This window comes from Lutjanus erythropterus, chromosome 9 (genome assembly GCF_056507025.1).
Source record: "Lutjanus erythropterus isolate fLutEry1 chromosome 9, fLutEry1.hap2, whole genome shotgun sequence".
Classification (NCBI taxonomy): Eukaryota; Metazoa; Chordata; class Actinopteri; order Lutjaniformes; family Lutjanidae; genus Lutjanus; species Lutjanus erythropterus.
The window spans coordinates 20,489,082-20,512,225 of NC_139325.1; the positions used below are offsets into that span (position 1 = coordinate 20,489,082).

The 23,144-nt window shown below is 40.8% G+C and overlaps 1 protein-coding gene across 1 annotated transcript; it reads left to right on the forward strand.

The window, feature by feature from the left end:
* Positions 1-990: 990 nt before the first annotated feature.
* fcgbp (Fc gamma binding protein) lies at positions 991-22,487 on the forward strand. The gene is made up of 22 exons (XM_084726455.1): positions 991-1,036; positions 2,081-3,322; positions 3,771-4,123; positions 4,819-5,398; positions 5,698-6,296; positions 7,424-7,991; positions 8,112-8,377; positions 8,894-9,235; positions 9,343-9,916; positions 10,996-11,195; positions 11,451-11,592; positions 11,731-12,059; positions 12,221-12,794; positions 13,640-14,238; positions 14,959-15,526; positions 16,622-17,220; positions 18,089-18,656; positions 18,745-18,944; positions 19,136-19,516; positions 20,242-20,528; positions 21,976-22,029; positions 22,135-22,487. The coding sequence occupies exons 1-21, from the start codon at positions 991-993 to the stop codon at positions 21,983-21,985; spliced, it is 9,027 nt and encodes a 3,008-aa protein (XP_084582581.1). The 3' UTR covers positions 21,986-22,029; positions 22,135-22,487.
* Positions 22,488-23,144: the final 657 nt, after the last annotated feature.

Here is a 23,144-nt window from a genome sequence, read left to right on the forward strand (position 1 = left end):
ACATTATTTTAAAATTTGCCAGTATTTTGTCCCAATGTTTCCACCAGTATTTAGAGATGTGACATTATATGAGCAGTAAGCTGCTTCACTTTATTAAGAAACCAGCGTTTGGAACCACATACTACATACCACTTCCATTTGAGAGATCAATGATACAAATATTCTCTTTTTTTCCCTCAAAAACTCAGCCTTATCATCAAACTTGACTCTGGTTTGACACTCTTGGGTAACTCTGAAGATAAGTTGTGATTGTGGTCTTATCACATTCTTGCCTTGCCCAGTCTAAAATGGATAATATTATTTGGTTACACCAGAATATACAATACTGCTGTAATTGACCTATATCTGCCTGTCACTGGAATTTCTGCAGATGTTTTTAAGATAAAAAAAAATGGGTCATGTTCAACTGACCTGACTTAAGACATAAAAGCATGAATGTATGAAAAATATATTATCCATTACTTTTTCTAAATGAAGCTGTCTGGGGTGATAGAATCACTATGTCGGTATGATGTGAGTGTCAGGCCACTCATATCTCCAAATATTTATTTTCTACACCACTGCAATTTTCTTAGGAACGTATGGAGGGATTCTTGTCAGAGTCCGGGTTGTGGATGTCCCTGGGTGTGGTATTGGTGAAGTAATCGATGTGTGATACATCGCTTACATGGAGTTGGTATTGGACCTCACACCTATGTCAACATACTGCAGGAGCCTTTGCCAAGTTCTGCCTTAATTTGTTTTAGAGGAAGGGTATGTTTTTCCAAAGTCGTACCTTGTGTGCTTTAACATTTTTGATTGGTTGTGTTTTTGTCCGGCAGAGTATATAAAAGGATGCAACTGTAAAAAATTCATCACATTTAAGCCTCTTAGCAGGTAAGCGCTGTTGTTTATGTTAGCTGTTTGGTCAAATTAATGCATTTATATTATTCAAGTAATGTAAATTTCAAATGATCCTGTAATTAAAACAAGGATTTCTGCCTTTCAGCCATGGGGAGCCTGTTGCTGCTTTGTGCTTTTGTGGCTTTATTCAGCTGTAAGTATATTTTTTGTACTCTAATTTATTACTTTCAGCTTGTGCTTGTCTTCTTTCCAGTGTGTCACGATTTGAAGCTATGTTATACTGAACAAATGGACTAATAGCAATTAATTTTTTACAATTCAGGAAAATCTTTCTTTTCTTTAATCTCCTGCCCACCTTTAACAACTATTAAATCTGACTAATCATAGCTAAGCTCAATTAATCAATCACAGCAGCATTCCTCAAACCTTGGCTCAGAATTCCCAGGCAGGACATGTAGCCAAGTGATCGCTCAATTTGAAGCAATTTATCTAGGTTGTCAACCCCATCAGTGGAGAGCATTGTTGTGCGGCCGTACGCCAGGTGCTCATGTGAATGAAGAAGAATGTTAAACAGGTGAAGAATTTGAGAGTGCAGCACATAAAGGATAGGCATCTAAATTGAAATTTGCTTTTGTTGGGAATAGCATTTACCTTCAGCTGCTATTGAGTAGGAACTATTATACTGAATGGGTGAAACAGGAGTGTAATCTAAATCCCCCAGGCCCTGACTGAGCCCAGAAAATGTTCTTTTCACAGCAAAGGCACAGATATTGATAATATTTCCATTATGCAATTATATTGTCTGCGCAAGTGACTTATTGAGTGCTGCTGAGAAGCAGTCAAGTGACTATTCCTCCGTCTAAATCTCTCACAATGGTTATCAAGGAAAAAAGCAATCCATCCATTATAGACCAGCATTCATCCCTGCGTTTTTTAACTTAAAAATGAAGCTATTTTTCACTCACTTTCTCTTTGGTGTCATATTGTTTCTTTGTACTGTGTATGCGATCCAAGAAGTCTCAAGCCAAGTTCTGTATTACCAGTCTGTGAATCCTTTGATTTTCTTGACACAAATAGTCCCCATTCACTTCCTAATGCTTTTTTTTGACATGTTTTCTTCATACACGGAATTTGTGAAGTACAGTTTTGTACCTGACTGCTGTATTTTAGCTCACTTGAAAAGTCTTCTTTTGACGTGTTTTTCTGTCTCTTTGCTTGCTCTTCACCTGTCTGTCAGGTCCATCTAGCGCCGGATATGCAGGAAGGGAGTTTGCCCTGTCATTCATGCAGAATTATGCTGCACACTACGACAGTCCTCGCTTTCAGCTATACATCACTGCCGTTCAGGCCAATGCTAAAGTGACAGTCCACGTGCCTCCCTTAAACTTTAAGCAAGAGAAAACTCTGAATGCTGGAGAAAGGGTCATCATCAGTCTCCCCACAAATATTGAGATGTATGGCTGCCTGAAGTCTCCAAATACGGTGCGCATCGATGCCACTGCTGATGTGACAGTAACCTCCTTCAACTACAAGCTGTACACAGCAGACACCTCTGTGGTGTATCCTATCACTGAATGGGGCACAGAATATTTCATCTTGACACCTACTGGAAGCCCTTATGGCTCCTATAAAGAGTTTTCTGTGACAAATGGAAAAGGCAGCAACAAAGTGGAGATTTTCCCACAAGGCACAATCAACTTCCAGGGTCATGTCTATGGGCGCAACAACCGAATGGTCATAGATCTAGAGCCATATGAAAGTGTCCAGCTCCAGAGCAGGTATGACCTGTCTGGCACCAGAATTGCCTCCCAGCACCCTGTTGCTGTCGCCACAGGTCACACTTGCACCTGGCACTTCTCGAAATGTAATCATGTCTATGAGCAGTTACTACCAGTGAACAGGTGGGGAACCAGCTTTATTGTGCCGCCCCTTACCTTCCAGAAGAAATATGATAGTGTCTACCTCCAGGCCTCCCAGCCCACCAAAGTCAAGGTCAATTACGGCAACCGTGAAGATGTTCTGAGTCTGACCAGGGGAGAGATGAAAGAGGTCCGCTACCACAATCCTGAAACACTGTCCATCCAGGCTGATCACGGCATCCAGGTCCTCATGCTCTTCAATGGTGCCAGAATTTACTGGAGTATGCTGTACGACCCTTTCATGGTGAACATCATGCCAACAGACCGGTTCTGCACCTCTTATTCGCTTGAGGCTCTAGAGGGCTTTGAAAACCAAGCCCTGATCGTGGCACAGACCAATGTGATAGCAGAGCTGCGTATGGATGGTAAAAATCTGCCCCGTGATATCCAGTGGCAAAAGGTCAAAGGGACTGATTACTCTTGGGTGCAGATGCCCTACAAACAAGCCCCCAAGAATAATAGACACATTCTGTCCAGCTCTGGTGGCCGCTTTGCTCTCTACAGTATAGGAGTCAGCCAGATGAATGGTTACGGTGCATCAGGACAATGTATACAGCCAGGTAAGGTGCACATATTAACTAGAGAAAGAAAATATTTTACATTACATACACCTTAACTGTAAAGATATGAGTGTCAAAGGGATAGTTCAGTTTAAATGTACACTATATTTAGAATTTTTTGTCTTTCCTGACTGCCATATATAAGTCCAGTAATGGCCTCCCCAAACCAACCAAACTCCATGGGCAAAATCTATAATTTTACACTACAGAACGTGGGGGTTGCTGATTTACTGATTTACTACTGAATCTGAACTAACCTTTTAAAACACTAAAGTCATGTAATAACACAAACAAACTAATAGATTTAGGCAGCAGTAGATCTCTCTGTTTCTCCAAACTGGGGGCTTGCTGACCTCCATCTACTGTAGCTAATACACCGACTTTCAATAAGTACCTCGTACATGAAATAATCTGAACCATCCTTTTTATATTCTTTATGGTTTTCCAGGAAGCAGCTCTTTATCCTGCAGCAGTATCACCTGCAGCACCAATGAGGTGTGTGAGATGAAGGGTGGGTATCCTTCCTGTGTGCCCAAGCCAGTGAAAAGCAAGTCGGGTACCTGCTGGGCTCAGGGGGATCCCCACTATCGTACCTTTGATGGGCGGCACTATAATTTCATGGGTACCTGCACGTATGTCATTGCTAAAAACTGTGGAAAGGATGATCACCTCCCAGCCTTTGAGGTCCTCGCCCAAAATGAGAACAGAGGAAGCCTCAGGGTGTCATATGTCGCCCTCGTCACAGTGAAGGTGTATGGCATCACCATCACAATAGCTCGGTCTGAGACAGGTCGTGTGAGGGTAAGGCTTCCTATTCCTGTTAGTAAATGATTGTTAGCTAACACTATATAATATATATATATATACTATATAGGTGTTATATTCATCAGTTACATCATACAATAGCTTTCCAAACAATGTTATTAGACAGTTTACAAACTAATTAAGAACAATGAACAAAGTCTTAGAAATATATGGTCCATCTCTCACACAACTCCAAAATAAAATAATATACAGTTAGACAAAATAGAAGAAACATAAATAAAGAAAATAAAAAAAATTAAAGGATCCCTTCAGTATATGTGAAACAAAGAAAAAGATTTACAGCACTAAGACAATTAATAACTGAAATACACATAACATACATTAATAAATGTGTGTAACAATAATCTGTTTGTACTAATTTAATCAGGATGTAATTGTGATCTTTTCATCAGCTTTGATAGAATATATAATTTATGTTTCACAATGTAGGGATAAAATAACAAATTATAGCATTATTAATAATGAGTAAATATAATTAATTTCATTGTTACAGAATACTATTCTTTACAATATCCATGTTTGAAATCTGATCCTGACTTAAATTTATGATGACTAGTAATAGATTTATGATGAATAGTAATTTTTCTTATTTCTTGACAAATTAAAAAGCATCAGTTTTTATCAACAAATTATGACCACAATATCTTTATAACCTATGTTGTTTTGTGCAGATTGACAACAATGTGTGGAGTTTGCCTGTAACCTTGAACAACAACAAGCTGGTATTGTTTCAGAGCGGTCGCTCTGTGATCATTGAAACTGATTTTGGTCTGGCTGTCAGTTATGACTGGGAACACTATCTCGTGGTCACTCTGTCTGGCAACTACGCTGGTAAGACCTGTGGTCTCTGTGGTAACTTCAACGGCAACCCCAGTGATGATTTCACCACACCCTCCGGCACCCAGGCAGGTGGGGCTGTGGCCTTTGGGAGCAGCTGGAAGGTGCCGGGGTTGGTGAAGGATGCTCCGTGCAGAGATGACTGTGTGGGTGTGTGCGAACATTGTGAAAACAGCCTGATGAAGAAATGGGAGGGTGACATGTTCTGTGGGCTCATCACGCTTATAATAAATGGGCCATTCAGTAAATGTCATGCTGTCATTGACCCACAAGTGTACCTGGAGAACTGTAAATATGATGTATGCATGGGAGGTGGCCTTCGACACTTCCTCTGCAGGGCACTGGAGACTTACACTGAAGCCTGCCAGAGTGCCGGGATCCAAGTCCAAGACTGGAGAAAGATTGCACGATGCCGTAAGTAATGTTAACCAAATCATAATCAGCTTTATTCTCCAAATATGTACACATACAAGGAATTTTACTCCATTTTGTTGTTTGTTGCAAATGGTTTTATTACATAACTGAGCAATCAGAATTGCATATTGTCTTGTTTCCTTTTAATTATTCGTTAAAAATGTTACCAATAAAACCTTTAAAGCACAGTGTGTTTTTAAAACTGTAAGTTTATGATTGTATATAAGTTAATTAACACAGTTTTTTCTAAATTGTTGTGAGTATTTGTAACATCCCATTCTCTTTCTTCTTCCTATTAGCTGCTAAATGTCCAGCCAACAGCCACTATGAGCTCTGTGGCAATGCCTGTCCTGCTACTTGCTCTGACCCTAACGCTCCGTCCAAATGTAAACGCCACTGTGTGGAGACCTGCACCTGTAATGCAGGCTTTGTTTTGAGTGGAAACCAGTGTGTGCCCGCTGCTCAGTGTGGTTGTACCTACGAGGGTCGATACATCCCTGCCGGGGAGTCCTTCTGGGCTGATGAGGGCTGTCGGCGAAGGTGTAAATGTGTAGCTGGAACCAGACGTGTGGAGTGCCAGGATAAAGGCTGTGGGGCAGGGCAGCAGTGCAAGGTGGTTGACGGCATAAGAAAGTGCCAAGCAGTCTCCTACAGCACCTGTCAGGCCACAGGTGATCCTCATTACAAGACCTTTGACAAGAGGAAGTTTGACTTCCAGGGCACGTGTGTTTACCAGCTGGTTGGACTCTGCTCCAAGAACCCGGAGTTGGTGCCCTTTGAAGTGCTAGTGCAGAATGACCACAGGGGCAACAAGGTGGTTTCCTACACCAAGTTAGTGGAGATCAAGGTGTACTCCCTCAGCATTGTCATTACAAGGACCCATAAGGGCATGATTATGGTAAGAACTGCATACTGCTTAGGAAATGAACAATTTTAAGAGGTACTACACGCTTAAACGCTTATGTTTTTAAGCTGTAAACTGAATGATATGACTGTAGTGTGATTAAGTATATTAAACGGATAGTTCAGATTATTTTTATGTGGGGTTGCAAGAGGTTCTTATCAATAGTCAGTGTATTACCTACAATAGAAGGTGGTCAGAAAGCTCCAGTTTGGAGAAGCATAAAGAAGTACCTGCATGGAAGCTTAGCAACAAACTTCTGTGGACAGGGTCAACAATAAATGGTATTTTAGCCACCTAAAACAGGTCCACCTAAAGACATGTATCAGTTTAAGTGTACACTTAATTTAGAATATTTTACTCACTTTATTTTGCCGTCAAACAGCCTTTTCTGATGGGAAACCAACATTATATATAGCCAAATATTGCTATATATTCAAACAAAACAAAGTCCATAGGTGAAATCTGTAATTTTACCTCACAGAACACAGGAGATACTGGTCTACCATTACCTCAGTCTGTAAGTTTGTTTGAAATATTGTGTGACTTCTGTGTTTTAAAAGGATAGTTCAGATTCACAGAAGTCACACAATAACACAAGCTAAGAGATCGAGATGGCAGTAGGTTAACAACTCCCAAGTTCTGTGAGGTAAAATGATTGCTTTTGCTAATGGATTCTTGTTGGTTTGGAGAGAGTGATACTGGGCATATCTACAGTGGTTTCCCATCAAAACTGGCTGTCTGATGGCAAAGTAAAGAAGTGAAAACTTTCAGAATAAAGCATACACTTAAACTGATGTTGATTTGTTTTAGGTGGACCTTTTTTAAGTGTCTACAATATCTTATGTTGCTGATTCCACAGCAGGACAATGCTTAGCTTCTGAGCTGGTGCCCCTCCCTACTTCTCCAGAGTGGAACTGTGCTGACTGGCATCTACTGATCAGTAAGTCAACCCCACATCAAGTAATCCAAATTATCTCTTTAATGCTGGTGTTAATATTGGCATGTCTTGCCAAATTTATCAAAATCAGCTTTTCGTGGGTTGAAAATGGCTCAAAAAGCCATCTACTGTTTTAAATCAGCCCTGTATTCTGTATATAAATACATTGTATGTTCTTTCCCAGTTGAATGGTGAACTGGTCAACCTGCCGCTCACCCTGGCTGGAGGAAAGGTATCTTTGTATAAGAGCGGATGGTACGCAGTTGTCACCACAAACTTTGGCCTCAAAGTCTCCTTCAACTGGGAGAACGCTGTGTTTGTAACACTGCCAAGCAACTACATGGGAGCCGTTTGTGGTCTCTGTGGCAACTACAATGGCAAACCCCAGGATGACTTGACTCCAAAAAATGGCAGCAAACCCGTGTCACCACGAGATTTTGGTGCTAGCTGGCGAGTGGCTGAGATCCCAGGCTGCGTTGAAGGTTGTAAAGGGGTGTGTCCTGATTGTGACATCACCCAGAAAGTTCGATATGAAAAAGGAGACTTCTGTGGTATGTTGAGAGACCCCAAAGGGCCGTTCCGTGACTGCATTGGCAAGGTTGACCCAGCTGGCTACTTTGAAGACTGTGTTTATGATGTCTGCCTGTATAAGGGCAGAAAGGATATCCTGTGTCAGGCTATTACAGCGTACACATCTGCATGCCAGGATGTGGGGGCCAAAGTGTACAGCTGGAGAACCAAAGAGTTCTGTGGTGAGAAATGCTTTCATTTTACTAAAATCATTTACGGAAAAGGTTTTGTTGTTACTCTAAATAAAAAATGTTCAGTAAGTAAAAAAACATTCACACTGTCTCTTTTCTCCTTGTGTACAGCGGTGAAATGTCCAGTCCACAGCCACTATGAAATTTGTGCAACTGCCTGTCCTGCCTCTTGCAAGAGTTTGACCCCTCCTCAAGATTGCCAAGCTCACTGTGAGGAGGGCTGTTCCTGTGATGAAGGCTACATCCTCAGCGGAGACGTCTGTGTTCCCTTCTCACAGTGCGGCTGCGTCTACAACGAGCGCTACTACCGCATCGGCCAAGTGTTTTATCCCAATGGACAGTGTCAAGAGGAATGCAAGTGCCCACAAGATGGAGAGGTAATGGATGCTGCAGTATACATTTTAAATATTAATACACTCAAAAATATCAACCCAACATTTTTGTTTTTGCTCCTGTTTTTCATGAGTTAACATCCACACAGGCCAGCAATTGAGAATTATGGACAGGAAAACAAAATTTTCCAAATTGGGCTCCTGTACCACCACTAAACCCTTAGTTCCAATACCAGCAAGGACAGTTTCAAATAAGCTCTTAGCCATGATCAATCAAAAAATAAAAATCAAACACTGTTTAAAGAAATTACTCCAAGATATTAAATCATGGCATGAAATAATAAGTGAACAAATAAATTTACTCTTCATCTATCAAGTTCAATATTAAGCCAAAATAAACCATTTGTGTGCACAGGAGAAGTTTGAGATTTTTTACTTCAACTCATTAAATGAGAGCAAAAACAAAAGTATTGTCTTTATATTTTTGATTAGTATAATACTTTGATACAGATTGGTGTAAATGATTTTCTATGATTTTTATAACACTCCTTTTTTCCTCAGGTTGTGTGCAAGAAGTTCACATGTGGCCCAAATGAACAGTGTAAAGTAGAGAATGGCATCCAAAAATGTCACCCTGTCGGTAAGGGTGTGTGCCATGCCTCTGGTGACCCCCATTACAGCTCTTATGACGGGCGAAGATTTGATTTTCAGGGCACCTGCACCTACACACTCTCCAAGGGCTGTGGGCTGGAAGGCACCCACCTTGTGCCCTTTGCGGTTCAGGTTGAGAATGTGCAGTGGAACCAGATGGTGAACAACAAGGTAGTGTCTGTTACCAAGCTGGTTGCTGTGGAGGTCTACGGTTTCACCCTCATCATGAGGACCAACATGTTGGGAGTCCTGGTGAGCAGAGACACTTGGTTCATTTAAACCACTGAAATCTATTGTGTGTATCACATAGTGGCAGATGTTTACCTGATTTTTAAACTAGACTTGTTTCTTTCTTTTAGGTAAATGGGGTGTTTAACTATGTTCCTGTGAATCTTAATGATGGAGAAGTGCAGGTCTTTCAAGAAGGTCTACATTATGTAATTGCAACAAATTTTGGACTGCGTGTCACTTATGACCTGATCTATCATGTAACAGTCACAGTACCTGGTAATTACCGTGGTAAAGTCTGTGGCCTGTGTGGCAACTACAACGGCGACTCAAAAGATGACTTCCAACTGCCCAGCCGCGAGCTCACCAACAACGTGAACACGTTTGGACGGTCATGGAAGGTCACCATCCCTAATGTGATATGTGGAAATGGCTGCGAAGGGAACAACTGTCCTAACTGTGAGCCAGCGCGCAAAGCAGTGTTCTCAAAGTCCACGTACTGTGGTATTATGACAGCACCCAAAGGTCCTTTCGCAGTCTGCCATAGTAAACTGAACCCACAGCCATACTTTGATGACTGTGTGTTTGATGTGTGTGCTTCCAATGGCGATGGAAAGGTGCTGTGTAACAGCATAGCAGCCTATGCCTTCAACTGTCACATGGCAGGAGTGGACGTCAAAAACTGGAGAACACCTTCATTCTGTCGTAAGTGAAGAAGAGAAATTCCTTTTTTGTTGTTTTTCTTCCAATTGAACCTCTTATTCTCATCCACCATGCTGTATTAATATTGTATTTATTGACGGACCAGTGTGTAAGATTTATGGCAATGTCCTGACAGAATATCAGAGAAATGGAATATAATACTCATAAGTATGTTGTCATTATTGTATAATCACATGAAAATAAGAATCATGTTTTTGTTACTGTACTGCTCTTGTGTGTGTGCATACGTACATAATTCAGCAATAAGCCAGAATCCATTCAAATAAATATGGAAGCCAGGATAAAGCTTCAAAGCTCATGGTGCTTTATTGGTCAGCACCTTCATATATTGTATTAATAGGAGTGAAACTGAAGAACATGAGCAAAACAATGAAATAAACAAGACGCATATTCAAATTATATGCAACAGTATAAGCTCCACATAGCCACTATGCATCTGTTGCGTAATGCTTAAAGTGTACAGTAGCTATAGCAGGTACCTGCTATGGTAATGTTAGAGCAGAGAAATATAGAGCAGAAACCTATTTACAAACTTCAGACCTTCTCTTAGCTCTTAATTTCCTAATGTACATAAATTATGCTTTATAATATGTATTTCACATAAATAAAATTAAGATATTGTTGTATTGTCTGTGCTAAACTAATACTTACAGATGATGGCATAAACAAAGGGAAGGCTTGTAGCAGATGGTTCTTGAGACCTATCAGCCCAAATGCCCCAAAAATGCCCAACTTCCTGTGCTGAGTGTGAAGTGCATGTCAAAATAATAGAAAACTAATTAACCAAACCAGAAGGCAGAATTTGGAATGAGCTGTTTATATCTACAGAAGTCACAGGTCCTCTTGTACTATATTGTACCGCCATGTTTCTACAGTAGCCCAGAATAAATGATCCAAACACTGGCTCTTGATAGGTTCTCCTACATGCTTGGAAGGGAAGGATGAGGTGAGGTGTTTGCATTTTGCAAGCACACCACTAGATGCCACTAAATCTTATAGACAGGTCCTTTAAGTACAAAAACAGGCTCCTTTCTAATGCATGTTGTCCCTGCTCATTTCAGCTATGAAATGCCCAGCCAACAGTCACTATGAGGTGTGTGCAGACGCCTGCTCTGCAGCCTGCCAAGGCCTCACAGGGATTGTCCAGTGCTCCACCAGCTGTACAGAAGGCTGTGAATGTGACGATGGCTTCTTATTCGATGGACATATGTGTGTTCAAGAGAGTGAGTGCAGCTGCTATGACAATGGGAAGACTTACAAGGTACAATTCAGCAACTTTGTACAAAAAAGTCACTCCATACACTTTAATATACAAATGATAGCTTTTTAGTGTTATAGTGGCTTAAGCAAATGGACAGTAGCCAGTCTGATCGTAGATATGTGCACTGTGGATTCCTCCTGAGACTCAATTAGCAGATGGTCTAAATTTTGTGGATGGTTTCAAATAATAATGTGGACTCCTCTTTAACCTATAATGTCCTCTGTATAATGAATCTGCTCTATTGTATGTCCTCAGCCTGGTGAAGTGGTGTATGAGGAAAACTGTAATACAAAGTGCACCTGTAATCCAGTGAAAGGCCTTACCTGTGAAAAGCACTCCTGCCCTCAAAGCACCAAATGCATGGTCAAGAAAGGAATCAGGGCATGCTACAACACAGGCAAGACATAAATACTGTATATTTGTATTAACCAGTATAATAAATACTCTTTCAAATAAAGGTACAGTGGATTTATTTGATTGATTTGAATTAAATAGCTATTTTCCCTAATTTACCTCCTTTGTTTACCTTGTTTAGATCCCTGCAAAGATGCCAAGTGTCGGGTCAAGGAGAAGTGCCGTGTTGAGAAGGGTGAAGCTGTGTGCGTCCCTGAGTACACAGGCAAATGCTGGGCCTGGGGCGACCCCCACTACCACACATTTGATGGCTACAACTTTGACTTCCAGGGCACCTGCAAGTATGTAATCTCCAAGACCTGCGGGAAGCTGGACGGTCTGGTGCCATTCTCAGTCACTGAGAGGAATGATAATCGTGGAAACACAGCTGTTTCCTACGTCAGGGAGGTAGACGTGTCTGTATATGGGTACACCATCACCATCCGTAGGAACCAAGTTGGGCGAGTCACGGTAAGATTTTAGCTTCTAATGTGTTTGACCTGTAGCGTAGACCCTTTTAGTGCAATGTCATGCTTACGCCACAATGTTAGCTGGAGGCAAAACAAGTAACTAGTAAGACTAGTCAGCCAAATGTGTATATTATATACATTGTTCTGATCCCTTCCCTTCAGGTGGATGGGCAGCTGTTGAATCTTCCCGTGTACCTGGATGAAGTGTCAGTGGTTCAGCGTGGTCACACTGCAGTGGTGGAGACAAACTTTGGGTTAGTTGTCTCCTATGATTGGAACTGGGAGCTGGTCATCAAGCTGCCCAGCAGCTACTATGGCAGTGTGTGTGGTCTGTGCGGCAACTTCAATGGTAACAACCGTGATGAGCTTCAGAATCGAGCCGGCAAAGCTGTGTCCTCAGTGATAGAGTGGGGCAAGAGTTGGCAAACGCCTGATCAGGACAAGGACCATCCTTGCTGGGACACGTGCAAGAAAAACTGTCCCACCTGTGACGATAACAAGGTTAAGATCTATAAGACTGAGGCTTACTGTGGGGCCCTGGCAGCCAAGACCAATAGTGTGTTCAAGCAGTGTCATGGAAAATTGGACCCCCAGGCCTTCATGAACAGCTGTGTGTATGATATGTGTTTGAATAAGGGAGACAAAAAGATGCTGTGCCAGGCGTTGGCCTCCTACAGTCAGCATTGTCGTGAGGAGGGAATAATAATCAGAGGCTGGAGGAAAAAGTTTGGTTGCCGTGAGTATTTACAAGAAGCTCATTTTAATCAAAGATTTCAATCAAATATTGTGGTTGTACTTTATTTTACAGTAAATTAATAAGACATAACAAGACATACCTTGTATCAAATTAAAAATAATATGCTCTTTATAAAACAGCATTAGACCCATTGTTAGACCTTTATTAGGCTTTCTTACAGGCTACTTGTAGACACATTATGACAGAAATGTATGGTAAGCTAAAATGTATTATATATTGGCCACTGTTGGATCCTTATGAGACTTTCTTAGAGAGTATTTATAGACAAATTACAATGAAACTGTACTGTAAACCATAGTAAAATCACATATCTGCCACTTCCCCATTTATGTAAACCAGGTCTAGCATGTAAAGGCCAAATTTATAGAGGTAGAGGTATAACTTTGGTTGACTGCACAGAGGTATTGTAATACAGTAGGCATATAATGTTATTTGGTCACAAAAGTAGGCATTGGTCTTGACTATCTGTCAACTGTACAGGACCAGCCAAAGACGGAGTGTCTCAAGTAGCAGATATGTGATTTCAATTTAGTTTGCAGTATCTTTTAAGGAAGCCAAATAAGCAGATAAACGGTGGACAATAATACACTTTTACACTTAAGTTTACAGTACAATTCCGTTGCAATGTGTACCAAATTACTCTCTAATAAAGTCTGGTAAAGGGTCTGATACTGTCTAATAAAGAACATATTATTTCTATTTTTCTGTTAATTTGATCCAAAGTACTTCCTGTTACATCTTGTCGATGTACTGTAAAATAAACTGCAACTGATATTGTTGTTTTTCTCTTTTGGTTAATGCCTTTAAATTTGATTTCTATCCAGCAATGAACTGTCAGCGTCACAGCCACTATGAAGACTGTGCCAGCCCATGCCAGCCATCCTGCCCATTCCCTGAGCAAAAGCAGACCTGTACCGGTGCTTGTGTGGAGACCTGTGTGTGTGATAAGGGTTACGTCCTCAGTGCTGGCGTCTGTGTGCCCGCTAAAGCATGTGGTTGCTCCTATCAGGGCCGATACTACAAGCCAGGCCAGCACTTTTGGGCTGATGAGAATTGTGGCTGCCTATGTGAGTGCGATACGACCCTGGGCATGGTGACCTGCCGTGAGGCCTCTTGCTCTGCCAAGGAGAGGTGCACCATGGTGGATGGAAAGCGTGCCTGCCGACCCATCAGTCACGCCACATGCTCAGCTTCAGGTGACCCACACTACCGCACTTTTGATGGCCGCAGGTATGACTTCCAGGGCACATGTGTGTATCAGCTGGTGGGACTGTGCTCCAAGCAGCCAGGGCTTGTACCCTTCAAGGTGACTGTGCAGAACGACCACCGGGGAAGCAAGGCCGTGTCCTATACAAGGACTGTCACGTTTTCCATATATGGCATTACTCTCACTATCAGCAGAGAATACCCCTACAAGGTCCTGGTAAGTATGGATGTAGAGGTATGGATAATGTGAGGCATATCATTGGCACACTTAATTTCACAGTACACTAATAATATGCAACTATCTATACTTTGTATCAAATTAGACAAAAATGAGAAATAATAGTCTATATTAGGCAGTATTAGACTCTTAATCAGACCCTTATTAGACTTTCTTAGCGGGTAATTGGGGTCACATTACAATAGAACAGTACTGTAAAATAAAGTGCATTGTTCCCCACTGTTAGGCCCTTATGAGACTTTATTAGAGGGTAATTAGAAACATATTACAACAGTACCTCACTGTAAACTAAAATGAAATCCTCTCCCCATTTAACCAGAACTGTAAACTAATCTAGCCCATATGATTTGATAAAAGATTAAACAGGTAATCTGACACTTGTTTTCATTTCATGGATTTTTGCAGAGAAAAGAAATGGGACACAGCATGTCGTTATAGTATTAAAAATAAAAACAAGACAGATACTCTGAGACTCATTCAAATGAGTGTGATGATAACGCCTTCTGTCATTGTGCTAATTCTGACATCCCTCATGCTCTTCTGCATATATATTTAATTGCATATTAAAATTTTGATCCAGGCAGACTTAATTAAACTAAGATTTAACTGCACATTAGAATGGATTAGCAAGGACGGCAGAATTATTAAATCTATAATCTCCTAAAAATATTCCTCCCTCCCTCATTTTCTGTTCTCCAGCTCAATGGGCAGCTTGCTTCGTTACCGCTGGATTACAATAATGAGCTGTTCGTGTTTCTCAGCGGCTGGACAGCTGTAGTGGAGACAGTTGCTGGTATCACCGTGACCTTTGACTGGCGCAGCACAGTGAGCGTTACTCTGCCCAGCAACTACCAGAGCGCTGTTTGTGGCCTGTGTGGCAACTACAATGGAAAGGCTCAGGATGACCTGACCATGCCCAGTGGCCAGACCACCAATAACGGAGCCAAAATGGGGGAGAGCTGGCAGGTGGCCCTCGTACCAGGCTGCTCATCAGTCTGCCAGGGGGCATGGTGCCAGGCCTGTTCAGAGTCCCAGAGGAAAGTGTACCAAGCCCAGAAATACTGTGGCATTATCACTGACAAGGCAGGGCCTTTCAAAGATTGTCACAAGCATGTGGACCCTGCTCCTTACCTGGAGGACTGTGTGTATGATGCCTGTCATTATCGTGGCCACCATGGATCAGTCTGTGATGCTGTGGGAGTCTACGTCTCTGCCTGTCAGAGTCTAGGAATCACCATCCAGTCCTGGAGAAGAAATGACTTCTGTCGTGAGTTTGAGATGTTTTCATTATGTTGATTAATTTTTGTTTTCGTTGAGGGTTCTGAACTCTGAGAGAGAGAAACTTCGAGAATAGAGAAAAAGCTTGTTCAAGTCACAGTGGTTACTCTTTTCAAAACTTGATGCAGACAACATTTACTGCAATGTTTGTAATGTGAAATGTAAAGCTGGCGAGGGCAACACGTCTAACCAAAACAAAATAAAGTATCTAAAAGCTAAAGTGCACAGTTTTCCTTTGTCTGAAAGGCAACTCCCCCACAGCAACTTAACCCTCCATGAACAACAAACCTCAAAAAGTGAGGCTTTCTCAACATCTTGATTAACTTAGAGGATTAAATTATATATATATACATATATATATATATATATATATATATATATATATATATATATATATATATATATATATATATATATATATATATATATATATATATATATATATATATATATATATATATATATATATATATATATATATATGTATATATATATATATATATATGTATATATATATATATTTATTAGCTAGTTTGACAAGTTGGTTTTGGAGATAACTTGCTTTTTTCACTGCCTTGGTTGCCTGCCTTAGCATTTCTATTAGCATTAACCAACACTCAGCCACTGGCTGCATCAGAAATGACTTATCTACATGTTTGAAACCTTAGCATGAAACCAACATTCATGAACTGCATACTACTAATGGGGAAATATTACAGTATGCAAATACTGTGGAAGTAATGACAACATAACAGGAAGGATATCACATGTGCTTCCTCTGAAACACAAACAGCGTTAAATGCCCTGATGATAGACTGACAGGCTGCAAACTGTAGAGTGTACAGTGTAAATATTGAGAAGTTTGGACTTATTTTTTACAACAGAAATTACAATAAAATTGTTGCTATAATACAAATAATAAAGTACAGAAAAAGGTACCCTTGGGTACTCGTACCGAATTTCAGGCGCAGGTTCAAATGTGAACAGTGCCCAACCCTACTTTTCATACATCAAACCTCGTATTTCAAAATATCTCTCTTATCTCTTGCCTTGTTCCTCTCCCTCTTCTCATCCTGTCCTGCAGCAATGGTGTGTCCAGCTAACAGCCACTATAGCCTGTGTGCTACGGGTTGCCCTGCCACCTGTGCCAGTTTAACCTCCCTTGCCACCTGCCACAGGCCATGCACAGAAGCCTGTGAGTGTGACGAAGGTTACCTGCTGAGTGGGGCAACCTGTGTCCCTGTGAGAGACTGTGGCTGCTCCTATGACGGTCACTACTACAGGAAAGGAGACATCTTCTACCCTGAAACTCATTGTGTGGAGCAATGCATCTGTGGAGAGAATGGCGCCATGTCTTGCCAAAAGACCGAGTGCCGTGCAGGGGAGACCTGTAAGGTCGTAAATGGAGTGAAAGGCTGCCACCCTGAGGGGCAGGGAAAGTGTGTGGCTTCTGGTGACCCTCATTACATTTCCTTTGACGGACGGAGGTTTGATTTCCAGGGTACCTGTGTCTATGTATTGGCCAAGGTTTGTGACGATGACAAGGGCTATCTGACGCCATTCACTGTAACTCAGGGGAATGAGAAGTATGGAAATGGAAAAGTGGCTGTTACCAAGTCGGTTGCAGTGGAAGTCTATGGTTACGTCATTTACATTCAGCAGGGAGTACCATGGAAAGTCATTGTGAGTTCAACAACTTTCAAAACATTTGTGTGTGGCTCAGAGTTATTATAGTTTTGTATTTTTCAGTAATATTTATTTTTATTTCGATTTTTGTCCTTAGTTCAGTGTAGTTTCAGTATGTTTTCAGAGTGAGTTTGTTTGTTTCACTTTAGTTACTGTTGTTAAAAACGGTTTAGTTTTAGTTTAGGTTTTATTAGTTTTAGTTTTAGTATTTCTCGTTATAATATGGGGGCATTTGCAAGATTTAAACTCAGGATAGAAAACAGGAATAGGAATAACAATACAAACACAACACTTTGCGAAGGCATGTAGACATTCTAGTCTCAAACAGCAAAATAAAGTGTCTTAAAAACATAAAATGTGACAGGTGTCTGAAATACATTGTCGGAAGAGTCAATCAGGTAGTTGTGTATGTCAGGCGTATGTCCACTTTGATGGAGGCAGATTGAAAGGACCCCTATTTCTTTAATTTTTGTCTATGTAGCAAACAAAAACACTGCTTAACTGACTGGCCATAGTATTTGGGCTCCTGATAGATAGTTTTCATATTTTATGCGTTTGAACTGGCAAAGTCAAATTTGAGTGATTGTTTTCACCCAACGATGCAAAAGCAAAGTACCCACTGACAAAGACTAATTTCCTCTACTTTTATTTCCTTTTTGGTAATTTTTAAAGTACATATCACTTCAGTTATTTTTTGGTTTTCCAAAAGTCTAGTTTTATTTTTATTCAGTTAACTTAAATATTTTTTCACATCTAGTTTTAGTTTTTAGTTTAGTTTTAGTCAACTATAACAACCATGTTACTTTTACAACTGTGCATGTTTATTTCCTCACAATGTTTCTGTTCATCTTCCTCCTCTGTCCAGGTGGATGATGAACTTCTAAACCTCCCTCTCTCACTGGACAATGGACGTCTGAGAGTCACTCAGGAAGGTCGCAACATCATTGTCCGGACAGACTTTGGACTGAAAGTCCTATATGACACTGTCTATTACGTTGAGGTAATTGTGCCATCTACATACCAGGGTAAGATGTGCGGTCTTTGTGGCAACTACAACAAGAATGGTGGTGACGACTTCAGACTTCCTGGTGGAAAGCAAACGAAGAATGTTGATGACTTTGGAAAGGCGTGGGTGGTGGACCTGCCTGGACATGTGTGTGGGGGCTGTGGAGGCCAGTGTCCAGTGTGTGAGCAGGCCAAAGCTACCTTGTACAGCAAACCAGACTCCTGTGGCATCATGAGTGCACCTAACGGGCCTTTCAAAGCCTGCCACAGTAAAATTGACCCAGCGATTTATGTGTCTCATTGCGTGTTTGATGTTTGTGCTGTGGGTGGCAAGAAAGACACCCTGTGTAATAGCGTCCAGGCCTACGCTTTGGCCTGCCAGAGTGCAGGAGTGAAAATACAGCCATGGAGGAGCAACTCCTTCTGCCGTGAGTTACACAAAACAGTATTTTAGCTGATAAACTGTCCACTTTTTATGATTTATTTATGACTTACAAATGTCTTCTTCTCCTGCAGCTGCCTCCTGTCCTCCACACAGTCACTATGAGGTGTGTGCTGACACCTGTGGTGGGACCTGTGCTAGCTTTATCTTCCCAATTACTTGTTCTGAAAGTTGTTTTGAAGGATGCCAGTGTGATGCCGGCTTTGTTTCTGATGGCATCCAATGTGTTCCCTTGGACAACTGTGGGTGTGTGCACGCTGGCAGATATCTGACGGTAAAACTGCACTGAGATTTTACTTTGTTGTCATACATAGTAACTGTGCCACTGTTGAAAGGTAGTCATGAGAAAATATAAATAAAAGACTCTTGTTCTCTGTTCTTTTCATAGCATTTACACATGAATAGAGATGTAAAAGATTCTGGAGGAAAAATGATTTTAAAGTTATTGTTGTTGTATATTTCTAGGTGGGTCAAGCAGTGGTGGACAAAGATTGTAAGTCCAAGTGTGTGTGCCAGGCATCTGGTCTGGTCAAGTGTGAAAAGCTGTCCTGTGCTGGTGGAGAGGTCTGTGGTGTAAGAGAGGGGGTCAGAGGTTGCCACGTCAAACGGGGCCACTGCAGTGTCAGCGAAGTCGGCCACCTCACCTCCTTTGATGGCATGTCCGGGGCAATAGGTGTAAAAGGGGCATTTGAAGTGGCGTCTCTGTGTGACGAGACCACCAAGCTGTGGTTCCGGGTGGTTGTGGACGTCAGGGTCTGCAGCAAAGGCGCATCTCCTGCTGTCGCCACCGTGTATGTGTTCTTCAAGGAGACCACAGTCGCAGTGAACAGCCAACATATCACCTGGGTGAGAAGAGCTGAGAGGATAGAAACAATAGTTAAAGGGGGTAGTTCGGATTAGTTGAGGTGAGAGGTTGGAGAGGCACAGAGGGGCACCATCATGGAAATTAAGCAATGAACTGCTTATATTATATTTAGAATATTTCCATCCCTTTACTGTACCATCAGACAGCCTTTCCTGATAGGAAACTACCATTATATAAGCCAAACATCACTCTTCAAACCAACCAAACACCCTAGACAAAATCAATAATTTTATGTCACAGAATACAGCAGTCGCTAATTTACCACTGCCTGTTTGTTTGTGTTAATGTGTGACTTTGGTGAATCCAAAGAGTTTAGTTGGTTTGGAGAGTGATATTTGGCTGTCTGACATCATAGTAAAGTGGTTAAAATATTTTTAATATAGTGTACACTTAAACTTATATGGATTTTTAGGTGGACCTTTTTTAAATGACTAAAATACACTAACCTCTTCCACAACAGCAGTATGTTGGCTAGCGTCCATGCTGGCACTCCTCTCTGCTTCTTCAAAACGAGGGTATAACAACCAGCATCTACTGTAGCCGCTACATTAACAATGGATAACTACCTCATACAAGCCCACTTCAAACATTCCAAACAATGCCTTTAAATGGTTAACCATGAAAGTAATCATTTTGATGCAGAATTGTTTTGAAAATCACACTGATTTTGTTTTTCCTCTTCTCTCCTCTTCTTCATGTCATCCAGGTAAATGGCAGGAAAGTGTCTCTTCCCAGCAAAGTGATGAGTGACATATCTGTCCAAATCTCAGAGAAGACTGTGATCATCGAGAGGGCGTCTGCTGTGCGGGTCACCTACTCAATTTCACAGGAGGTCACCGTCATTATTGACAGCAGCCTGTCCGGTAAAATGTGCGGTGCCTGTGGCAACTACAATAACAACTCCAAAGATGATATGAAGACGGCAGATGGGAAAATCACCACTGATGTGTCTGTGATTGTTGGCTCCTGGAGCGCTGGGGACTTTTCTAGGTGGTGAGTATTTGAAACACACAGGCTGGGTTGTTCCAACAAGGATTTATTTTTGAACCTGATTAAATGATGACTGCACCAAACTTCTAAATAGCATAAATCAAGAAAGATTCGATTTAAACCTCTCTTTAAACTTCAGTTTAGTTTCCACTCTAAATCTCTTTTAAATTTAATTGTTGTTGCACTAAAAACTCCAGTTTTAAAATGTGATCTAGTATGGACTTGCTCTTGTGGAGGCTAAACTTTTAAAGGGGTTTTAAAATATGGCTCTTCTTTCTTTAACTCCAGTTCATATTTCAGCCAACGAGTTTTTCTCCAACAAAGAGAAATTAGAACTTCTCTGTTGAGCCATCATAAGTAGGCTAACAAGGCTAACTGACTTTTTAGCTAGCTAGCAAACAATGTAGCATTTTGTTAACTTTTTAGGTAGCTAGCAAAAAACATAATGGTTTCTTTACTGTTTGTATAGTGCAGCAAAGTGCAGCAGAAAAGTGATGATTATTTTCTCTCTCTTTTATACTTACTACATACCGACAGCACTTGAATGTATATTTTATTGGTTTTAATTTGGGTGCAACCTGGTCATAGTGTAACATTCATTCTGTACAAATGTAATGCAAAGATGCATTACTACATTTAGTGCTATTATAATGATAGTCTTCTTCAACACATGTTCTCACTACATTGTTCCCCAACTGTGGATGTTAACTTTAATTGTTTTAATAACATAACAACTTTGCTTCCTCATCTACGCTTTTAACCTTCAATTCCAGTTCGAGTGGAAGCTTCCATCTTGAACTCTACCTTGCCCTTTATTATGCAAACTGGAAACTTAATTTGACCACTGAAATAATCAAGCACAGATCAGCGAGAGATGGGACGGTGTTATGACCATTCAACCGCTTATTCTCTTAACAGCAAGAACTAAACAAGGACTCCACAGAGCCCTTTTAAAGGAATGAGAGTGTGGTTTTTAATTGCATTTGGTCCAATTTAATTAAGAAATGCCAGAGAATCCCCTATGGTAATTACTGATTAAAAAGCAGGTGAGGCTGACAGGCATGGCCATCAAAAGCTACCAAGCTTGCAATCCAATCACTGCTTGTCATCCAAGGACACTTAAGACTCATCTGGGTGCAATATTAATTTGAGCCCTCATCTTTAGTTCTGTGTTCAGCCTTAAGTCAATCCCTGAGAGAATTGAGTTTGTGTATCCCCCATCCTCTTTTCATTCAACTTAGTTATCTTTTTGCTGGCATTTTCTCATCACCAGTCCCCCTAAAAACACAAGAAATGCCCCGAAGAATCAGTGCTGTCCCTTGGCTGTTTGCATATGTCTTTAAAAATACAATTTTCAGAAGTGTTGCTTGTAATCTCTGTTGTGCCTGAGTGAACATGACTTTACCTTGCTCCAGTGCCCTTTGACTGCAATTTTTCTTTTTCATTTCAGTGGCCTGTAGCGATGTTGGTTCTGCTGTGATAGAAAGCATCTGGTATACTACAGGTAAACAGTGAAGTTGTTTCCTCTCAAAACTACCCACTGATGTTTCCTCGTGATGAAACAGCTGTACAATACTTACATCCCTGCTTTTTTACCCCCATTAAACAGGATGAAGAAGAATGTGAAGTCGTTCAGCTCAAGTTGCTTGTTTACAGTTAGTCTTTACTCAGCACACTTCAGTACTTCCTCTAAATTCATGAAATGCTTTTGGTTGTTTACTGCCAGTCTGCATCCCTATTGTTCACTTTGGAGCGGTAGAAACATGTAACCCATGCTTGACCAACATCTCCATCTAGTGGAGGAGAAAAATATGGCATCTCTTTCAACAGCCACAAGTCACTAGTCTCATACTGTATACTCTTGCTGTACCTGTCCTGTTATACTTGTCTAGTTTTAAAATGTGTATGCTTTACAAAATGTGTTCTTTTTACTGTTCTGACTAATAAATATGTTTCATCACACTGTGTGGTGGTTATTTGTACTTAGAGGTAGATTGTACCTAAGTACATTTTCTCAAGTACTGTACTTAAGTGTAAATTTGAGGTACCTGTACTTGAGTCTATGCATTTTATGTATCTTTGTAATATTCCAGTTCATTTCTCTGACAGCTTTACCCACGATTACTTTTCAAATTATAATTTTTCTTCCTGTCTGGTGAAAGCCATATATCTCCAAATTTGGTGATTTTGAATGTTAATGTTTCTTATCAAAGGAAGGATTATGTGTGAATTTATGGGTTGAGAAAAGTCTGATATTTAATGTAAATGACCTATCCAAAACCCTGGACCCTTAGCTGGAAAATGCAGAGTCACAAACAGGCTGTTTTTCTGATCTTATGGAATATATGGAATAACAGCAGAGGTGGGAGTGCATCACACACAGGCATAGAAGTAACTAGTTACAGCTACTCAAATTACTGAAATTAAGTAATTTACTTTTGTTAGTATATTTTAAAGTTTGACATTTTACTTATACTTAAGTATGCATGTAATTCATGCATGTAATCTACTTGGTTACTTTTAAAATTGTAATTAAGCACTGAGTATAATCTGAATTAACAAACAAACCTTGTATCTGCATTTTTGTGGTCAATAAGGCTATCTGATCACAAACACACG

Coding starts and splice junctions, on each gene's coding strand:
- fcgbp (XM_084726455.1), top strand. CDS start 991: ATGGGGAGCCTGTTGCTGCTTTGTGCTTTTGTGGCTTTATTCAGCT. Junction 1,037..2,080: donor TTTTGTGGCTTTATTCAGCT/GTAAGTATATTT, acceptor CCTGTCTGTCAG/GTCCATCTAGCGCCGGATAT. Junction 19,517..20,241: donor ACAGCCAACATATCACCTGG/GTGAGAAGAGCT, acceptor CATGTCATCCAG/GTAAATGGCAGGAAAGTGTC.